Consider the following 22117-nt stretch of genomic DNA (forward strand, 5'->3'; position numbering starts at 1 on the left):
CTAATACACATGTTCTAAACCGAACAATTTCTAGTTTCTATTGCAATTACCAGAGCGGCCCATTAAATCCATATAGCGTGCTGTGGTAATCTACTTATTATTAGCATGTTGTTTTTGGTAGATACACGTTCTGGCAATTGTTACCTGGAATTCCAGCCACGTGGAGACGGGTCTGATGTTCTGTCCTGTTCTAATGAGATCGGTGTCGGCGTTTCAAAGGCTTCTTGTTGCTGTTCGTTGGGTCAAGCTTGGGGCAACCCTTGTGAGCAGTGCCCGCCCATTAACTCTTGTAAGTCTGTCACATTTCTGTATTTCATTTTAATACACGTGTTATATCTAGAATATAAATATGCTGGTAACAGCTTGTGAATACGCCATGTAACATGGGATTCAACATTCCTTACAGCTCATTATAAAATATTATGTCCGGGTGGAGAAGGCTTCAGACCCAACCCCATCACAGTCATTCTTGAAGGTAAGTCTTTTGTATAAATTACATATCCAATTCTCATTACAGGATGGCCCAGAAAAAATAAAACTGAAACTTGTTTGCTAAAAAATGATATGTTAGTATGTACTTAATGCACTGTTGGTACTATAGGTAGACATCACTTCCCCTATGCCATATTTCACACTGATCAAAGTGTTTATTGTTAAACATTTGTATAAGTCAAGTGGAAAAGGGCCAATGTTCTTTTTCAGGGTTGCCCAGTATATTGATCATTACTCATCCTTCTGCTTCACTTATAAATGAGTTCTACAAGCCAACTATATCTCGTTTAGATGTAGCTGGAAGTATCAATAATTGATTCCTCAATAATGTAGCATGCTGTAATGTATTCATATAAGACCTCAATCTAACACATGTTCTCTGTGGCAGATATCAATGAGTGTCAGGAGCTACCGGGGCTTTGCCAAGGAGGAAATTGCATCAACACATTTGGAAGTTTCCAATGTGAATGTCCCCCTGGCTTTTACCTAAATGTAGAAACACGAGTCTGCGATGGTATGAATCTTAATTTACTAACTGTTAGCTATAGGCATCCTTGGGGTTTTATTTAGGTTTTTTGTTTATTGTGAATATCAAGGACATTGAAAATACATACCTAGACTGCATTTGGCATATTTGCACTCTTTTTTGCAATCGTGCATGGCCTAGTGCCATATGTGGATTAAATCAGAAAGAAGAGTTTTCTATTTTGTGTTCGGTAATCTTCCCAAGTGTACTGGAAACATGCTTCCAGTGATGTCATTTACACACACCTGTTTCAAAGCAAACAAATATCAACAGCCCTTTTAGGGGGGAAAAAAATATGAATTTGGCATTTAATTTTGTATTTAATTAGTTGACATAATCCTGCCACGTACTGTAGATTAAAGTAACAGTATTACTTATTTTTGCTTACATTAAGACATCACATTTTACAGCTGCAGAGGCAACCCACTGCATGTACTGAGACTCACATGACATACTATCTACACTGTTTGCCAATACATGACCTTTTTAATAATTATGTAATGGTATAAACTTGTTTTTCCCATATTTTACAGATGTTAACGAATGTGAAACACCTGGTATCTGTGGTCCAGGAACATGTTACAATACAGTCGGAAACTATACCTGTATTTGCCCTCCAGACTACATGCAGGTCAATGGTGGAAACAACTGTATGGGTAAGATTTTCATTCAGTCTTTAGCACTCACTCACAAAGGCGCTCATTCAGATGTCAGGAAACTTGGTTTGGACATTCCTTACCACAGTCTTTTGATGGCTTACATCTATGGCATGGGGAGCTGTTTTTACAATGGTGCTGCCTAATACAAGCTATCCAGAACTGCTTATATGCCTTTTATGTTATGTAAGATACGTACCATATCTATGAATTTAGAAAGTTGAAAAGCATAAGAAAAAGCTTTCTTTTTTTTTTAATAATCCCTTAAATGTTTGTGGTTTGGTAAGCTGAACCCTCATAATATATTTTCTTGCTAAACCTCAGATATGAGGAGGAGTCTGTGCTACAGGAATTTTCATTCTGACAATGGGACTTGCGATGGTGAGCTACCGTTCAATATGACCAAGAAGATGTGTTGCTGCTCCTATAATATTGGACGTGCCTGGAACAAGCCTTGTGAACAGTGCCCTATACCGAGCACCAGTAAGTATACAGACACTATTAAACATATAGAAAAGTGATATGTTATAGAGCTGAATAAAGCTGCGCTAAAAATGTTTCTCTATGAAAGAAGCATAGAACCTGTTTTATTTAGCTATAAACACTGTGACCCATACTTGTTATTACTATCATGTCTAGAAGTTTATTCAAAAAGAGCTTTCTGATTCTGACTCTGACGTTTAATGGGCTAATAAACATACAGTATAGGTTTTTGCTGTCTGATTGGTTAGAAAACATGCATAATCCAATATTGATTTAATTGATTCTCAGATGAGTTTGCGATCCTCTGTGGAAGCCAGAGACCTGGATTTGTAATTGACATCTATACAGGGCAGCCAGTTGGTAAGACCTTTACTGTTTTACAGGATATAAAAAAAACACAGACTTATACAAGAATTGGGAAGACCTACACCAGGCTGAAAATGCTTTTAATAGAAGGCTTTTAATCTTGCCAGTATAGCTGTAAGTTGAATGATTTATACTAGATAAACATGTAAGCAGTTATATATTTTAACATGTTTGTTTAAATGTACTGTGTTTGCCTGTATGTAAAATAAGTCGCATTCATTATTTTTCAATTCAAGTCAACTTCACTAAGTCACATTCTTACAGTTGTATCTTGCAATTTCTTTCAGTTATGCATAAGCAGATTCTGTTGTACATACTGGGGATGTAGGTTACATTCTGGCCTTGCATGATACTGTCAGCTGCAATGCATTTGTGATATCTTTGTGTGTGTTACTGATGTCTCTTATTTAAATGACAATCGATTGGATCTGACTCAGTTTAGATCATTAAAAGTTCCTTGCTGTTTCACAGACATTGATGAATGCAGGGATATCCCAGGAGTATGTGAGAATGGAGTCTGCATCAACATGATTGGCAGCTTCAGGTGTGAATGCCCGGTGGGCTTTGTGTACAACGACAAATTACTGATCTGCGAAGGTACGTCTTGTTCTTGAGAAATGACAATGCCCTTTGCGTGTCTGGTAAAATAATTCACCAACTGCCAATTCTTCATTGTAATCGTTATATTTGTTGTTGTTTGTGGGGTTTTTTTGCATGTTTTTGGTTTAATAATACATGTTTCCATTGTGGTTGGAAAACCTTTTCATTTGAATGCATGTCTTGTATTAAAGTTAGTATTGTAAATGCTATCATATCTATTTATTGATTTATTTCAGACATTGATGAATGTCAGAATGGACCAGTTTGTCAACAGAACGCAGACTGTCTGAACACAGCAGGCAGCTATCGCTGTGAATGTAAACCAGGCTACAGGTTCACTTCTACTGGGCAGTGTATTGGTATGTTCAGTAATGCAGCTTTTCTATACCCCCAATTACCCACATGACATATATCTTTTATACATGCTACAGTTAGGTCTAGTAATGGTAACACACATAAAGCTTGCAGTGTTATAAAAGAAGAATCTACTACAGTATATTACACTTTGAATTGTACTATTCTGAAGGCAATCTACTGTCGGTTACTTACACTATGTTCAATTAAAGCTCCTGTATGGTTTTGTGGGGCATTAGGAGGAAAGGTGTAAATGTATTTAAAAAACAAAGGCACATTACAAAATAAACAGTCCACTTGATTGATTACGTACAGGGTTAGCAAGCCTTTTGTTTTAATCTCTTTATCAAAACTACACCACATGTACAGACAGGAAAATCTTATAATATGGACCAAAAGATTTCATTTTAATACTGGGTATGCTTTGCTTCCTGTTATTTCTTTGTTGCATATAAAAATGGAACACAATGCAGCAAACGGATATGCCGTATGAGTGAAGCTAGCTGATAAATATTTAAAGCCATTCTTACATTTTCCACACCGTTTGCTAAATCAGAAACAGCATTGTGTTAATGATTGAGATGCAGTTGAATGAAAAGAGTATTCAAGTTGTTCTGTTTTCCTCCTGCAGATCGCAATGAGTGTCTGGAATTGCCCAATGCATGTAGTCATGGGCAGTGTATTGACATTGTTGGAAGCTTCCGTTGCATCTGCAATAATGGATTTAAAGCAACTGCAGATCAAACTATGTGTATAGGTAGGTAATAAAACTACAGTATGATCGTTCATGGCCATATAGTAGTTCTAGGAATGTTAGCAGAAGAGGTTTATATATAAGTGCCCAGTAGAAAAGTTGTGAAGAATATTACTTTGAAAACATTTTAATATGAAGATTAATATGAAGAAAATAACTGACATTGTGCGTGTTTCAGATGTTGATGAATGCGAACGGCAACCGTGTGGCAATGGGACATGTAAAAATACCGTTGGCTCATACAACTGCCTGTGTTATCCTGGATTTGATCTTTCTCACAACAGTGACTGCATAGGTAAGTTACATCACAGCTCAGATTAATGAAGGCCTGATTATAGCAACCGTTCACGTACGTTTTTTACTTTCCGGTGACGTAACATACTTGTTCAAATTCAAACAGGGCCAACGGTGAAAGGCAACATGTAACATATCATTGTCTATCCATAGGAACAGGCTACAGAGTGTGCATGCCATTTGTTTTTCAGATGTGGACGAGTGTTCAACCAATAGGGGGCTCTGCAGGCACGGCAACTGTATAAACACTGTGGGCTCGTTCGTGTGTGTGTGCCAGGATGGCTACGAACTCACCGCCGATGGCAGGAGCTGTGTTGGTAAGTGCTAAAGGGCTGTTATGAGTAATAACAAGAACAGAGCACCTCTTAATAACAGTAATAGATAGCATATCATCGACAAACAGCAACAGCACACTGGAGGAGGAGGAGGAGGAGGGAGTGGTAGTTCAGTGTGTTTGGACTGAAAATATTTGTTCTTAGTTCAGTTGTAGAAACAAATTCCTATCTAAACGCAAGTGCCATGGTTTATTTTTTCAAAAGGATTCCTTTTCTTGCTAACTGAGTTTACTGCATCAGACTTGGCGCTCTTGTGCATCAGAAGATACATGCAATATATTTAGTTCATTTGTAAAGATACATTTTTATGTTAAGATAAGTGTTGATGGTTGTTTATGTATGTATAGGTATCTGATGTAAGAATGATGTATTGTAAATAATAAAATACCTTTCATGTTTTAAATGTAGACCTTTATGTTCTGTGCTCTACAATGGTATATGGTAATTGGTACAATGTGTACTCCTAAGTATCACTTTATTTATTTTTAAAGCGCCACTGTTTTCCCAGAATGCTTTTGTCTCCAAGAAAATCATTTTCTGGTTTGCATAACCAGCTCAGTGCTTAAGGGTTTACAAAAATGTTTTCACTGATTCAACACAAATATGTGAATCACAAAAATATCGCTCATTTTGGATCGCCGAGACTTTAAGTCAATTTGAAGTCGTGTTTTTTTAATCAATTTTAATATCAGATATCAATGAGTGTGTGGTGAATCCTGGTACTTGCGGTCCTGGAACCTGTCAGAATTTGGACGGGACCTACAGATGTATCTGCCCACCTGGATACTACTTGACAGAGGAGAGATGTGAAGGTATACACTCTACTTTTTTTTCCTGTTGGGGACAGGGATGGATTTACTCTCTTATTTCTGTACAGTATGTCACACTTTGCAAAGATGTGGCTTCCTATCTTAAGTAACATAACAAACACTTCAGAGGTCTCACAATTTCCTAGATGAAAGATGCACACATTATTATAAACATGTATTTAATTTTTTTAATGGTACTTTTTTCAACAGTTAAAGTCTGCATTGCTGTGATTGGGAGTGTTGTAGTGTTCTTATCCAAAATGTACAGTGTCCAATTTTAAAGTGAATGACAGAGAATCCACTATACTTTCCAAGCAAGAGTGCAGTAAAATAGTCTCCCATTACGCAGGTTTGTGTTTATTTGTCTTACCTAACAAGCTCATTTCATTCTTGTAGATATTGACGAATGCGCAGAGAGTCCGGATATCTGTGTATTCGGCACTTGCTCAAATACTCAAGGTAGTTTTATATGCAAGTGTCCAGAAGGCTTCCAATTGTCATCAACTGGGAGAAGATGTAATGGTGAGTCCTGTGCTTATTTTTCTGATTATTGTTATACCTGGATCAGTATTTACTACTGAGAGGCAATACTTAAATTAATATTGTGCCTGCTGCCTACTACATAGAATACTATAACCCAAGTATACTGTGCATTATCGATATAACATGCGACCCACACATACATTTGTGTAATTATAAAATGACGGTAATACAGCTGTATAATGTAATTTTTAATTATAATTGTTTGCAATTCTTCTACAGATATAAGAGTAAACTTCTGTTTTACTAAGTTTGAGAACGGGAAGTGTTTTGCTGCCAAAGCCAAGAACACCACAAAGTCAGCGTGTTGCTGTAGTGCCATGCCAGGGGAGGGCTGGGGCAGCCCGTGTGAAATCTGCCCTAAACAGAATGAACGTGAGTTAAAGAAAAACAAAAAACAGGCACTGCCATCAAATAACTATAGCAACTGTGTTTTGCTCTGGAAGCAAACAAGATTTAAAAAAGAGCAAGGATTTGAAATATGAAATCCACCTGCAGGATGTGCTTTAACGGTATGCTTTGTTTTTCTTTGTAGCGGCGTTCGCTCTGCTCTGCCCAGGAGGGTATGGCCACGATGTTGACAATGGGGACTCCCGAGTTGGTAGGCATTAACCCTTTCAGTCCTGAATTATTTTATATAACTAAGTTATATAATTCAAAAAGGAGTATACATCGGAACAGGACCATTTTCTTTTTTTACATATGCACGTGAGGTTCCAGCATGATTTCCCACGACATATTTTAACATACGGTGCTAAGATAAGACTTTAAGGTTCCGCCAGGACTGAAAGGGTTCATTTAAATGCATTTCTCTTGTTTTCATTGTTATTTTTCTTCAATTCTTTTTATTTCATTTTATTTCAAACCTTTTCTTTTTTTTTTAAACCAGATTTGGACGAGTGCTCATCAGACCCAGGTATCTGCAAAAATGGGCAGTGCATTAATACAGATGGCTCCTTCCGGTGTGAATGTCCGTTTGGATTTAGTCTGGATTACAGTGGAATAAATTGTGAAGGTGAGGGTTTACTAGAAAATACTTCTCCCTGAAAGCTTGCCAATAGGTGTCATATGGCATTGAAAAACAAATCTGCAAGTGACTAAAGCTCAAGAGAAATAGCTGTATTATTTCACAGGGGGTTTCAAAGGTTGCTTGTGTTGTTTTCTTTTTGCACCAGATACTGACGAGTGTTCTGTGGGTAATCCTTGTGGCAATGGAACATGCACAAATGTGATTGGAGCTTTCGAATGCGCCTGTGAAGAGGGCTTTGAGCCTGGACCCATGATGTCCTGTGAAGGTACAAACCTGCTTAAATCTCTTGTCAAAATAAAGCACGCTTTACATCATGTCTCATATAAATGTTTAGTTTCACACTATAATAGAATTTCATGTTTGCAACCTCAAAGATTAGCTGACGAGACACAACCATCAAATAGGCTTGCTACTGCTACGACTTGCAGCAAAATGTTTTTCGAGGTGTCACACTGACTCTGCAAATTAATTACGTTACTTATATTTTAACATTAAATTCTTAAACTCAGTGAACATGTTAAAACTTCAATATTAAGCCATACAGATAAATAAAATGAGGAAATGCATTCATAAGTTCTGTAACAATTTGTTTAATATTATAGGCACCTTTCTTTAGCGGTTGCCTCTGATGATGGTTCCAGTTGGATTTGTAGCTGGACTGGGGTGTTTACACTTCAACCAGTGTAGCTTCAAAATGTTCTTAGTCTTACTGTGATTGGCTGCAAAGACAACAGGGCTAGCCAGAGATTGGATAATGTTGTTGGGTTGGTTTGTGTAGTTTCCTAGTAACTGAAGACATTGTATTCTGGGAGATGTGGTTGTTAGTGGAAGTTTTAGGGGAGACAGACAAGCTGTGCAGCATAATTGCTATGCACATTTTTACACATTAAATTTAAATTTAGTGCGTATTATTTTTTAATGCGTAAAAACAGCAGATATGCCGTTTATCTGGACTGCTGCATGTAAGTAATTCACTTCTAACTTGTACCAAATATTTTCTGTGATGGTATTTTTTTATTTTGATAACAATAACTAACAATAACTTTTGATTTATTTTCATGTAGATGTGAACGAATGTGCTCAGAATCGCCTGCTCTGTGCTTTTCGCTGTGTGAACATTGTGGGCTCATATGAGTGCAAATGTCCTGCGGGCTATGTTCTCAGAGAAGATAAAAGAATGTGCAAAGGTGAGGATAGAAAAAAAGGATAATGCTAATCCTGCACTGGTAAAGGTGAATTCAGTGATTGCTATGCCATGGCTGTTTTTTTACACCCCTAGTATAGAAGTAGATGAATTATACTGTACTGTTGTGCATGAAACTGTCCTCTTTCTGTCATAAGATTTTGCAAAATGAAGCATTGTAGGTGAGATCTAGGAATGTTCTGCACCTGTCTATTCCAAAATGTGAGAGAGGGTTTAGGTGAGGCACAGACCATAAAATGTAATGGTTAGCATTCTGTAGTGCTGTAGCATGTTGAAACACTGTCTAAAGCTACTTTATGCACAAGACAAAGAGCAATAGCACACAGCTACAAGAATGGATTATTTGGGGCGCAGTAAACGTTTGATGCCTGATCATGTCACTCAGGCTACTTAGTTGCCCTCTGAGTATTTCGGTTGTACTAGAACACAGTTTAACAAGTGTAGAAGTTCCAAGAAAAAATACATTAATTATGGAGTGGTCTAATATGTGCCTTACATTTGTCAATATCCCAAACGAGTTTAATCTCATTAAATAGGTATGTCATTCAGCATCAATGTCCATTCCATATAAATACTGCAATATATGTTTTCTGTCTAAGACCAAAATGAGTGTGAAGATGGAATTGATGACTGTGAGTCCAGAGGGATGCTCTGCAAGAACCTGATAGGACTCTACATGTGTATCTGCCCACCTGGGTATGTGCGCAGGCCGAATGGAGACGGCTGCATTGGTGAGTGTGAATTTGGCATTCAAAAGTGTGCAGAAGGGTGTTTATTGCCATGAATAGTAATTCATTATCAACAACAATTTTGATTACTGCAAACGACTGCATTTGTGAAGCGCCTATTAAATTAGTAGAAAGTCTCACAAGATTTCAGTCACCAGCCAGGTGCAAACAGATACCTACAGGTATGTGACCAGAAAAAAAGCGGTTGTCTTGTAATGTGCCTTTTTTTTTTTTTTTTTTTTTTTTTTTGTTTATTATAAAATACAGCCTTTATTTTAGCAGTGGAAAGCATGACAAGAAGTCTTTGGCACTACAAAAAAAAGTGTAAAGAGTCTTCAATGGAAAAAATAATGAAATGGAAAATAAAAAAACACAGGGGGTTATATTCATAAAAGCTAATGTGGGCTTTTGCCATATTTTAGTTTTGGGGGTGGGGCATTAAAAATAAAGCAAGTTTCTGAAATAGTTTGCAGCTGCAAATTCATTTAGCAAAACTATGCAGTTAAGTGAGGAGTAATAAAAACAGACAAGATTACTACAATTCTGTCATGTTGAAAACAGTTTTGCATTGAAAAGGTGTTTTAATTTATCACAGGAGTCTCATTAGGTTTCTTTCTCTTTATTACTGTGTCTGACTGTATCTCTTGTGTTTTTGGACAGATAAGAATGAATGTACAGCCAAACCGGGCATCTGTGAGAACGGCCGCTGCATTAACACAGTTGGCAGCTACAGATGCTCATGCCATGAAGGGTTTAGTGCCAGCTCCTCTGAGACTGAATGCATTGGTAAGGCTTACGGATTGCCATAGTAAAATGTGATTCATGTGATTCATGCTATAGAACTCCAGTATGTGTAAAGAAATGTATTGTCTGAATACCAAATAAAATAATAATAACCTGGAGAGAAATAGAAGTAAAACTATCTGAGAATGACATGCTGAGGTAAAGATTGTTTAAAGTCACACAGCAGGACAGGGTCAAAATGGTGTCTTTGTGAATGAACTCAACTGCTGAAAAGACCTTTCTAGAAAAAAAATAGGATATAAGAAGATACTATATTTGAAGAGAGAGTCGCATGTTTTTTTCATTTTCTTTTCTTCAGACAACCGGCAAGGGTTTTGCTTCACTGAGGTCCTGCAGAGTCTCTGCCAGATGACGTCTAGCAGCCAGAACGCCGTCACCAAGTCTGAGTGCTGCTGTGACGGAGGGCGTGGCTGGGGTCCGAACTGCGAGATCTGCCCCTTGCCTGGTACCGGACAGTTCAAAAAGATGTGCCCGCTCGGGCCCGGGTACACTACTGATGGGAAAGGTAGGTCATCCATAAGTATAAAACACTCTGAAATGAGTCAAATTCTTTTGAAAAAGGGTTCATCTATACCACTCTTTCTATGGTGTGAAGAAGCCACTGAGGATAACTGTACACATGTTATGTTTGGTGTTATGATTTATTTAAGGTGTACACTGGAAATGCTCCAAGTTACCTTACATCTCTGTTAAGAGACCTGTAACACAACCTATGCACTAAGATACAATGATGTGTCAACTTTTAAAATCCCTAAATTGTGCCTTTGGATATTATCTCATTTTTGGAATTCATTGCCTTCGAACATAAAATGGCCTCTTTACGATACCTTTAAGTACTGACTATGACCAGGATCATGTAAATTGGAATTGTTTTAATTTGTATGGTTGTTTTTATGATTGTTTTAAGTGTTTTTGTCCTGTTTGAATGATTTGTCTCTTTTTGCCATTGATTGTATAATGTTATTTCTTCTCTTACCAGGATCCCTTTTAAATCAGATGTTTATCTCAAGGGTTCTGTCCTAGTTAAATAAATGTAAAAAATAATAATAATAAATCTGTAACTATAAAACACTAGATCGTGTTAAATTAGGAAATACTAAAAGAAACTAAATAAACACAAGCGTTTCAACGTTTCGAGGAACAGAAAGACATTGAAAAAGATCTTTAGGTTTTTAGGTTTAGGTAAGCCCCACCTCTAGGGGGTCCTATTGAAAGGAAGGTGAAAGTACAGTATAATTCTGTACAGTTGTGAATATTTAAATTACTGTTAAATGCAATGCCGTGCAAAGTAAAGATGAGAGTAAAAAGTCAATCATGAAGCGAGCTGTGTGGTAACACAAAACTTCATTACCAGTTCAGTATTGAAAAGTAATTGAATGTGAATTTGCCAAATTGCACCCAAGTGTGTTACCTATTACTTTAAATCCTTAAATTATAACATTTTCATACAGACAGTGTTTCAAATTCAGGAAGAAAACATTGTCGATTTTGATTTGTTGCATAATCTAAAAACTGATGTGTTGTTTTTTTTGCGTGTGTTTTTTTCCAGACATTGATGAATGCCGTGTCATAGGAGGTCTTTGTCAAAACGGACAGTGTATAAATAACATGGGATCCTATAGCTGCTTGTGCAAATCTGGATATACTACAGATTTAACAGGGACTGGCTGTGTGGGTAAGTGCCTCAATTCATTTAGAATGCCAGCAGAAATAATGACTATTCTCTTCAGCCTTGTTACAATCTCCAGGGTTCAGACCAGACTATTATATAGAAATCCAACCAGCTTGGCTCAAAATACTGCTCTTTTTTTGCTCAGTCTCTTGGCTTAGTTACAGTACTGGGTACTGACTATACTGTGCAATGTGTACTGGATCATCTATAGAAAATGGGATCCATTTTTTGTCCTCAGAATATGTGCACGTGTTCTCAGCACTTTCTAACATTGACAGTGTTTCTGCTCCTACTTAGTCCTCAATTGAATGGGCTGGTTAGGAGAAGGCTGCTCATCTCTAGGCATTCAGTCCTTCTCATCAATGTTATATCCTTCTCATCATTGTTGCATCCCTTCTCATCAATGTTGTATCCTTCTCATCAATGTTGACGCAACTCCAATTAAGATCCTGGAGTGCGTTAACAAGAGGATCTAGTACAATATTACCCAAGCAACATTCAGCTACCAGTTAGCATAATGTATTTGTAAAAGAAATCCATTAGAATCATGAACAATTGTTCATTAAAGGTTAAAAGACTGTAGCCACAACTCATGATCACAAAACTGTAACCTTCACGTGTATCTAGCTAATGGGCACCATCTTAAATTCACCATCATATTTAAAAAACAGGCTACCATTGTATATCACTGGTAGTGTACATCTAGTTCTGTTAATGCATCCCAGGGGCACAATAATCTCCCCCAGCTCGAAACAAATTTCAGGGCGGGAGTCAGTTACTGACCTAATACACCTAATACATACAATGGGGCTGGTATCTTTAACTGGTTAAATACTGGGCCAGTTGCCTGCTAGATGTAAATTGCAGCCCAAAAAAAAAAACAAATTATGAAAATGTATGCCGAGAGCATCTGTTTAATCTATTGCACTGTAGAGCTTTGCATATTAATACTGTATATGTGTCTGCCAATTGTATATACTTGTCCTTTTATATCCAGTATTTAGTCAGTCTGGTTATTCAAAGCTGGCACAATTAGTACATTCGAGGGGCTATAGTGTTCCAGTATAATCATATGGAAATGTTCTCTTCTACACAAGTATTTTTTCAGACAGCTCGCTATAAACGGGATCCTTTCGTGGTTATGTTTTTTTTAAATACAGGTTTAATACAGATTTGAAGAATTATGAAATCTATATTGGATTACATGCGCTCTAAATCATGAGCTGTAGTCACTCTTTATATATCCATGCTGTAAAACAACGTTTGACTAAATTGCAGATCTTGACGAATGCGTTCAAGCGCCAAAGCCTTGCAATTTCATCTGCAAAAACATTGAAGGGAGCTACCTGTGCTCCTGTCCAAGAGGCTACATCCTCCAAGAAGATGAAAAGAGTTGCAGAGGTAACTGACTGCCTTTTTAAACAAGCAATTAGGTGTGGCTTGTGTGGTTTTAACATTATGGACACAAATGAGCTGGCTTAGCTTGTGAACTGGCTTTGCCAGTCTGGTTAATAATAAAGATGCACACTGCAGACAGAGGTCCCTTTCTAGACAGCTTAAGTTGACCTAAATTTCAAGGTTTACATTTGGCAGCAGGGTTGCTGGGCTATTTGCCTGATATCCTGCTCTTCAGAAAGCATGCAGTACTTCAGTGGCTACACTTGGCGTTCACTTTATTTTTCCTTTGGCCAGATACTTGTTTATTGCACAAAGATTATAGCTTGCTGTGTCTGATAAGAGAAAAAAATAATAATTGAATTTGCTTCAGGGAAATAATTTGTGGGAATTTCCAGCACAGCAACTTACTGGTGACCAAAAACGAGGGAATTGCAAAATGCTTGGTGGTTCCCCTCCTTGAGGTTTATTAGAACAGTATTCATTAAACATAAAAAATGGAACTATAAGAAACCAAATGGTTGATTTAATCAACGTATAACCTGCTTGCCAAAACTGGATTTTGTAGAGCATTTTAGAGCTCTGGTAAATCTGCTTAAATGATGTCATCATCCCTGGATTGCCAGTAGAAATAAGTGCTTAATGCAATCCAGGGGCATTCCCCAGTGCTCTAAAGTCCAGCTGTCCCTGTCAGGTTTTAAGTTGATCAAATTAAATAAGATAAGTGTTTCAGCTGTATTTGATACACTAATTGTGATTTTTTTTTTTTTTTTGCAGACCTTGACGAGTGCTCAACCAAACAGCACAATTGTCAGTTTCTGTGTGTCAACACAATTGGGGGGTTCACTTGCAAATGCCCACCTGGGTTTACACAACATCACACAGCATGCATCGGTAAGTACAAAACCCATTCAGATAGTACATCTGGCTGGGTCATGCATGCTGATGTACTGTAACCTAACCCATATGACACCCTTGTGCTGTACTTTTGGTAATTTGCACATGTCAGATGGAAAAACAGTCACAGAAATCCAAGGGTTGCCTTCATATGTTTCCAGCTGGGTCTGCATGGGAACCAAGCACCCAATACCTGTTACTTCTCGGGGTCTTTATCAGGGTGTCACTTTGGGATACTGTTAAGTGAAAACAAGCATAATGCTTCACTTCTATGCTGGGATGATCACTGTATTTTTAATAGCAGGCTGTAGCAAGAATACTCCTGCCTGCAAGAATCACTGTAGAGTGAGTTCAAACAGAGGACATTGAGGGAAAATCCTAAAACACTGTTATATTAAAACTTGTTTTAACAGCAACCATGCATTCGCTGGCTCCTGAAAACTTTTCAGATAAGGGAAAACGATCAAAGCTGAACATTTGCACAACATGCTACAGTGGCACAAATTAGCTGGCCTCATTTGTAGTTATAGCAACCTTGTTATGGATCTGTCTGTTGCCATGGATACACAGAGCATTGCCAAGTTGTGCTACAGCTCCCATGACCTAACTGTTAAACACTTGAAATTAGGTAAACAAATGAATAACTGAGGGCTTTTAATAGTAAGATGTAGGCAGAAAGCTGGTCATATTAAGTATGAAGAAGGCTTTGTAGTGTGTGCATGCTTTATTTTTAATTGAATATTAACTTCAAATAGCTCTCTAAATATCCTGCTTGTTTGTTCCCTTGACAGCCTGGAAGCTTATACCAGTTGAGAGTGGGCATGTAGAATATGCAGCCAGCAGGATTACAACCAGTTGTTAGCTGCTGCTTATCTGTGTGGTTCATGCATGCTACTGCAATGGAAGCATTTTCCTAAGCTTTTTACTTTCAGATCTTTCAAAATGTAAAACAGTAATTTATTCAAAAGGAAAACCACTGGGTGTTTAATTTCAGGTCTTTTAAGTATCATTAGTTTTTTTTTTTTCATTTTGTAACTTTTTTATTTGCTGGAAATCCCAGTAAGGGACTCTGCTCCTTTAGTATCTTTATGATTAAATATGTTCTGCTTTGAACTGACTAGTTATAGTAGGGTTATAAGAAACTTGAGAAAAATTGATTTGTTGAAAATGGGCACACTGTCAAGAAGAATCATATTTGATAAAAAATGAGCAATATGCAAACCTGCAAAAATGAAGATACATTCTGTATAGCTTGCTTGAAAGAAGCCTTTTATCAGCACAAAAATGTGGTTTAGTCTCCACTGAAGAATTTAACACAGGATTATTTAATTAGGGGAAATGGATCTGATTTTCAGATGTTTAAACAGTAAAATATACTGCCAGATTAAATGTTTGCGCCAGGTTGCAGCGTGAATATGTCTGCAGTGAGTTGGAAGGCTCCTTTTCACATTGGGAGACATAGCAGATTTGATATACTATACTGCACAGACATTTGGAAAATGAATTTGCAACCTAAAGAAGTGTGTTTTAGGTGAGAGTGCCAAAATCAAGGCAGGAAAACACCCAAATCAGTAACCTGATCAGAGTCTTTACTTATACCCTACCTCTGCTGAATCATTTAAAACAAATGGACTACCGTACAATAAGTCATGGTTTTTAAAAATGTTAATACTGTTTATATGTTCATGTATGTATGTATGTATGTACAGTATGATTTGTTATTAATACACTTAGTATTGAAGCTTATTGAGTTTAACACACACTTAGTCATAATAGGAGACTTATATGATTATTTGTGTGGATTTTTGTATTTATCTAGATAACAATGAATGCATGTCGGAGGCTGGACTGTGCGGAGCAAAGGGAATCTGCCAGAATACTCCAGGAAGCTTCAGCTGTGAATGCCAGCGTGGATATCTGCTGGACCAAAATGGACAGAACTGTGAAGGTACGGCATGCTGCAGTGTGTTTTATTTGGAAAGATGCATCATCTAATCCCCCACTAGGGGGGGATAAAGTCTCCCCACCCCTTTTGCTTTGGACAAGAGTAGGATGTGTTACTTAATGGTCCAGTGTTTTAAACCTCAAGAAGTAGGATTTGATAGTAACCTGTACTGCACCAGCACATTTTTTTTCTGCCATTGTTCCAAAGAGCTACAGGCCTAATGGGTGTCCAGTATGTTTGCTGAATAATGACAGTCATTGATATCTCTTGCTGCAAACTGGTTAATGGACGGTATGAGTGATAAGATACTTCACAAGTCAATCTGTTTAGCAAAATGAATAATGTATAATAAGAAGGTTTGCCATGCTTAGCTGTGCTTTGCATTGTTTGCCAATGCGTTAGCTTGCTTTCATTATGCTTCAATACACTTTCTATACATTCATCCTGTTCTTTACAAATGTCTTTTGGGGGCGCATCCAGTTGATTGGCTTTGCTGACTTGCTGCTCTAATTGTAGTATTATTTATTTATTAGCAGACTTACCCAGGGCGACTTACAATTGTTACAAGAGATCACATTAATTTTACATACAATTACCCATTTATACAACTGGGTTTTTACTGGAGCAATCTAGGTAAAGTACCTTGCTCAAGGGTACAGCAGCAGTGTCCCCCACCTGGTATTGAACCAACAACCCCCCGGTCAAGAGTCCAGAGTCCTAACCACTACTCCACACTGCTGCCCAAGTAGTAGAGTGGTTCAACAAGGCTGAATAAAATAATTGTCAATATTGTTAGGTTTAAAAATCAAAAGAGAGAATTTGTTTTCCTAGGGTGTTATCGCCATCAGGTCAGACTGAAAGCTTTCAGCGTACTACTTATGTTATGTCAAAAAAAAAAAAAAAAAAGAACATCTGAATCCAGCTAACACCGCTAGGGAATAGTCCTAATCCTGCTGGTCTTATTACATCTTCTGCCAAAATCACCCACATGACAGCTGAAACTTTGTAACCGATGTGAACTTTATTGCTCGCAGTAAATGCTCAGCAGGGCATTGGCCAAAGACTTGCATTGTTGGACATTTTTAACAGCACTCTTCATTACAACATTACCATGTAATGGGTTTGTGTGTCTTTTATTAAGGACTGTAAGTTAAATGGTTTTTTTAGGATTTTGTTGGTTTAGTGGGCGTGTGTTTTAAAAGTTTTAGGAAGCAAATATCTTGTAAAGGTACACAATTTGAATGCCCTTTTGACAGTTTTATGTGGTATTAAGTATCGGGGAATGGTGGTTCATGGACTGCAGGACACGTAAACCAAAAGAATAACACAATAAAAAAAATTCAGTTGGAAGGAACCAGCGGTTGGTAATAACTGAGAAATAGTCACATATTTTATTTGAGCCTATTTCAGTGCAATGTTGTTTTTGGCTTTTAATCCATTCGTTTTTAACCATGTCTCCAGCCTCTTCTTGTAACCATGGCTTCTCTTTTAGATATGGACGAGTGTGACGGGAACCATCGATGCCAGCATGGTTGTCAGAATATGATTGGAGGGTACCGATGCAGCTGCCCTCAAGGGTATCTTCAGCATTACCAGTGGAACCAGTGTGTGGGCAAGTAGCTTTTTATCAGTAGAACCGTCTAGTGGAAGTATTTGAGGTAGAGCTGTGTGTGTTATGGTGCTATAAAATATAAGGTAGAAATTAATACATTCTTCAGAATCATTTTAAGAAATACGCTGCTCAGATTTGGTCAATACATGCTGTTCCAGGATCTGAAATAAAAAAATAAACTTTCGCCTTTCATGGTTGTAGTTGAGCTTCATCTTAGGAATGCACTGAGGCATGCAAATGCTGTTCTTTATCAGCGGTTGAGCAGGTTTTATTGTTCCCAGGTTCAGGATATTTAACAAGGGGGTAAATGTATCCAGAAAAGTCCCAACACCTATAACATGCATATTATTAGAGCTGTGACCACAGCTTTGTTAATATTCAGTGACTGTTAAAAATAACAATGAGTTGAAGGATTTGGACTGGCAAACTCTGGAACGTGCACTTAACAGAATATAAAACTGTTTTAACTCCCAGCACTTCCTGCTAAAGGGGAGGATTCTGCTTTTAATTGCACTAACCTTTACTAAAACTTCTGACATTTTATACAGTCCTCGACAGGCAGTCTAGACATATCCATTCCTGGTCTTAATCCATTTTTTAAGCATGGGAACCGAAAGACTGCATTGTGAGCGGTTGTCAAAAGTGTAACCTTACTTGTAACATGAAGAGACTTAATTTTCCCCCCTTTTGTTTGAAGTTTTATACTCAGCCTGTGCTGACACATAACGCATGAATCAAAGAGATGTTCCCCATAGAGTATTCCAGTACAGTACATAACAAACCAAAACAAGACTTCAAAGAAAAAATGTCTAGAGAATAGATGCTTGATACACGTTCAAAAATTAAAAGTGTTTTGAGATTGTTATGTGTTTTTACCACAGTGTGCCAAAAATCTATTCATTATATAACATGAATGCAAAATAAACCAACTATATTACATTCTACAGCAGCTGGGTTTCTTTAGAACTTTACAAAAATTACCTTATTTGATCACCATATTGTCAACAGAAGTCAACAGAAGTGACCTTCATGTATAAGGTTTATGTACACTTTAGAACTGCAAATACACATTACCAAATAATATCGATGGTTAAATGTTAGTATAGGTCCCAGGAACTATCTCCCAGCAGTCTCTGAACCCTGTGCTCCTCTAAATGATATGTTGTAAATGAGCTATCCCTGTTCATAACAATTTGTAATCAATTAATAAATTAATAGGTTCAAGATTCTCTCAGGTAGTGACTCACTCACTAAAACAATGCACACTGTGTAGGTGGAACAAGCTACTGTGAGTGTGTTGACTGAGGCTTAGGTTCTATTATGTTCCGTGCACAGGATGACATCTGTACACAGGATAAGTTACACTGAAAATCTTGAGCAACCCGTAACTGACAGTTTGACTTATAAATGCACGGGATTCATAAAACAAAATAAAAATAAAAAACTGTAGTATTTGTTGCCCACAGATGAAAACGAATGCCTCAGCTCTCAGGTTTGCGGTGGAGCCTCCTGCCACAATACGCTCGGAAGCTTCCGGTGTATCTGCCCCACAGGATTCCAGTTTGAACAGTTCCACGGAGCATGCCATGATGTCAATGAGTGTGCTTCCTCTCAGAGTCCCTGCAGCTATGGATGCTCCAACACTGACGGTGGTTACCTCTGTGCCTGTCCAACTGGCTATTACAGAGTAGGACAAGGGTAAGACTGCTCACTTATTAGCACTGGAAAACTATATGATGTCCATTAGAACTGCTCTAAAGGCCTTTAAAATGTATTGCGTTGAAGAGTTATGTGTGAATTTGAATCAGAACTATCTGTACATATTTTTAGGCACTGTGTATCTGGAGTCGGATTTGGAAATGGGGACCAAGCACTGGCAGTAGAAGGAGTGGGAGGAGATACAGATGACAACTCACTTTCACCAGAAGCTTGTTATGAATGCAAGATTAATGGCTATCCCAAGAAGGGCAGGAAACGCAGAAGCACCAATGGAACAGAAGCTGAATCTCAGAACGACTCGCAGGTAACTGTCCTGGGATTTTCTTTGCAATGTTACACTGGGACTGGGTTCCAATCTAGCCACCATAAGGACACCCTATTCAAAAAGCTTAACTTGAGGTTTTTTTTTGTTTTGTTTTGTCAAACTGTGTTTTTATGAATACAATAAGAATAACAAATTGTATCTTGAAGAATATCAATTTTTTATTCATACAAACACAATTTGAAAACCAATCTTTCAAGCTTTGGGAACTGGGGCCTGACATAACAAAAACATGCCAAAGCAGAACATCTAAGTGGCGTATTTTTTTCTTAATTTTACCCGAGAATGTTTTTCTGCAGTAGTGACTGTCAATTTCAAGTATCACACTGAATGTCAAGATATTTAGTAAGTGAGTTGTCTGAATGGGGGTAAAAGAAAAAAGGCCACACGTGTAAGTGTACAGGCATATTAAGTAGATTCTATTTTCTATTTCCAGGATGAAAATGAGAGCATCAGCCTTGCCAGTGTGGACATTGAAGAACCTCTAGTCTTCAGCTTGAACATCACTGACCTGGACAAAAAAGACCACATCCTGGAGCTGGTACCAGCGCTCACCGCACTGACTAACCACGTGCGATACTTGATTGATTTTGGAAACGAGGACGGCTTCTTCAAAATCAACCAGAAAGAAGGAATAAGCTATCTTCACCTGACCAAGAAGAAACCCATACCTGGAGCCTATTCGTTACAAATCAGCAGCGTCCCGCTGTATAAAAAGAAGGAACTTGACAATCTGGAGGACAAACATGACAAAGACTACCTCACTGGTGAGCTTGGTGACATCCTTAAAATGAAAATCCAAATTATTCTTCATTAACTCAGCAAGTGAAGAAGAATATGACATTGCTTATGCCAAAGAAAAGGCTCAGCTGTTGCTGTTGATTCCCAAGCAGATTCTACATATCATGGATACAATCTCCTATTACTTTGAAGTATGAGCAAGCACTGCTACGTGTTGAATAAAAAAAAAATAAAAAAATTAAAAATATATATGAGGTACGGCATGCAAACCCTAGCCAAAATCAACCACTTTCTCAGGCTTTATATAAATAAAGCTCAGCCTCTTTAAGAAGATGCAGGTGTTGTGTTGTATAATGATATGTTGAATCTTAAAACACTTTACTGGGACTTATTATTGCTAGGCACCAATGCTGAGGCATTTCATCAGTTCAGCAGAAGTATACGATTTTGCTCTGCCTTGAAGGACTTTTCTGTAACTTTGCTTCTCCAATTTTCCGACTCCCTACTACTAGAGCAGCAATTTATTATATTAAGTGGTGCTAGTTACGTTGACATCCTAGATTTATGAATGCACTGTAATATCTTACAAACTGGTAGCCAGAATGCAATTACTATTCAGTCTAAATATTTCATTTACTTTGCAGACCAACCAAAGTTGTCTCAGTTATACCTATAATACATGTAAATTAAGTGTGTCTATACTGTAATCATGCTACTTTTTTAATCATGGAAGCTAGATTTTTAGTTTTTTGAAAACCCTATATGTTAGGGTTTTGTAATGGTGCTTATAACGACCAACTACTTCTTTTACTTGTATACACCATCCTGATGATGCAAAATATGTGACTTCCTTCCAAATTATGCACTGAGGCCAGCATAGGGCCACAAAGGTTCTCAGCAGTCAGATGACAATCAGTGCTGTCAACAAGGTGACATTAAAGACAACATCTGCACAGTACACATCAATGAGGGTTTAGTGTCAGTAATATCACAATAAAATCATATTTTTGGTTTAACAGGTTGATCTGCTCTGTTCACTTCAGTTGTTTTTTGTTCACCATAAAAGTATTTGAAGAAGGTGTATTGCAAGTGTCAAGTGTGGCAGATCAACAGTGTGCCATTCTCAAACATAACACTGTCATAGGGAAGAATCTTACTTGAGTTAATCATTTTTCTTGACTAGTAATACTGGAGCACTAGTGATTCGGGGCATATTGTAATTTTTAAAGAGAAAGTAAATTGTACCACAGACCAGTAGTCACTTTGAAACGTGTCAGATGGACAACAGAGCTTGATAATGTTGTTTTACAACCTGCTACTGCCATGTAGAAGTAGGACTAATCCCATTTGTCTCACAGAACAAGACAATGGCACGCAGGTTTGAAAAGGGGAGGAAGCTTGTGTCTCCTCTGCTAAAGTAGGCTTTGGGGAATGTAAACAAACTACACAGAAAGTTAAACTCTAGAAAAGCACAGAAAACAAATCACAGGAAATGATGCTTTTACTATAAAATTAAAAGATCAATGAGGGCTGGTTCAACAGGTCATACTTTGTTATGATGGTGGTTGTACTTTCCATACAGATAACGTAACAGGTTGGTTACTTTCAAACGACCATACTGCACTTTACATGTAGTCATTCAAGGGATTTCAAATGTCAATATCAGGCATACTTGATTACCAGACACCCGTGACGTTCCTGTAAATAAAGACAAATAATTGTGTCAGTAAGCCTGCTCTTTACATGAAACCAGTGAGGCCGTCCTAAATATCTGTGCTAGTTATTAGCAGCCCCAGCCAAAGACAGCAAAGTTGTTGTTCTAATACACATGGCTTCAAT

General features: G+C 37.7%; 1 protein-coding gene across 2 annotated transcripts in view; it reads left to right on the plus strand.

Annotated features, from left to right (window-relative positions):
- Positions 1–21294, plus strand: part of LOC117429415 (fibrillin-1) — a 71615-nt gene extending 50321 nt beyond the window's left edge. For both annotated transcript variants that reach the window (XM_058998685.1, XM_058998686.1), the window contains exons 38-66: positions 122–289; positions 407–475; positions 881–1006; positions 1552–1674; positions 1999–2157; positions 2446–2517; positions 2995–3120; positions 3360–3482; positions 4109–4234; positions 4410–4526; positions 4717–4842; positions 5553–5672; positions 6066–6191; positions 6432–6584; positions 6745–6810; positions 7099–7224; positions 7385–7504; positions 8304–8426; positions 9043–9174; positions 9832–9957; positions 10274–10480; positions 11525–11650; positions 12926–13048; positions 13820–13936; positions 15759–15887; positions 17377–17496; positions 18963–19194; positions 19327–19519; positions 19974–21294. In XM_058998685.1, coding sequence (XP_058854668.1) covers positions 122–289; positions 407–475; positions 881–1006; positions 1552–1674; positions 1999–2157; positions 2446–2517; positions 2995–3120; positions 3360–3482; positions 4109–4234; positions 4410–4526; positions 4717–4842; positions 5553–5672; positions 6066–6191; positions 6432–6584; positions 6745–6810; positions 7099–7224; positions 7385–7504; positions 8304–8426; positions 9043–9174; positions 9832–9957; positions 10274–10480; positions 11525–11650; positions 12926–13048; positions 13820–13936; positions 15759–15887; positions 17377–17496; positions 18963–19194; positions 19327–19519; positions 19974–20354 — 4055 coding nt within the window. In that variant the 3' untranslated portion in view covers positions 20355–21294. The remainder of the gene's footprint in view (positions 1–121; positions 290–406; positions 476–880; positions 1007–1551; positions 1675–1998; positions 2158–2445; positions 2518–2994; positions 3121–3359; positions 3483–4108; positions 4235–4409; positions 4527–4716; positions 4843–5552; positions 5673–6065; positions 6192–6431; positions 6585–6744; positions 6811–7098; positions 7225–7384; positions 7505–8303; positions 8427–9042; positions 9175–9831; positions 9958–10273; positions 10481–11524; positions 11651–12925; positions 13049–13819; positions 13937–15758; positions 15888–17376; positions 17497–18962; positions 19195–19326; positions 19520–19973) is intronic.
- The last annotated feature ends 823 nt before the right edge of the window (positions 21295–22117 follow it).

Source organism: Acipenser ruthenus, chromosome 24, assembly GCF_902713425.1.
Source record: "Acipenser ruthenus chromosome 24, fAciRut3.2 maternal haplotype, whole genome shotgun sequence".
In the NCBI taxonomy this organism is placed as follows: Eukaryota; Metazoa; Chordata; class Actinopteri; order Acipenseriformes; family Acipenseridae; genus Acipenser; species Acipenser ruthenus.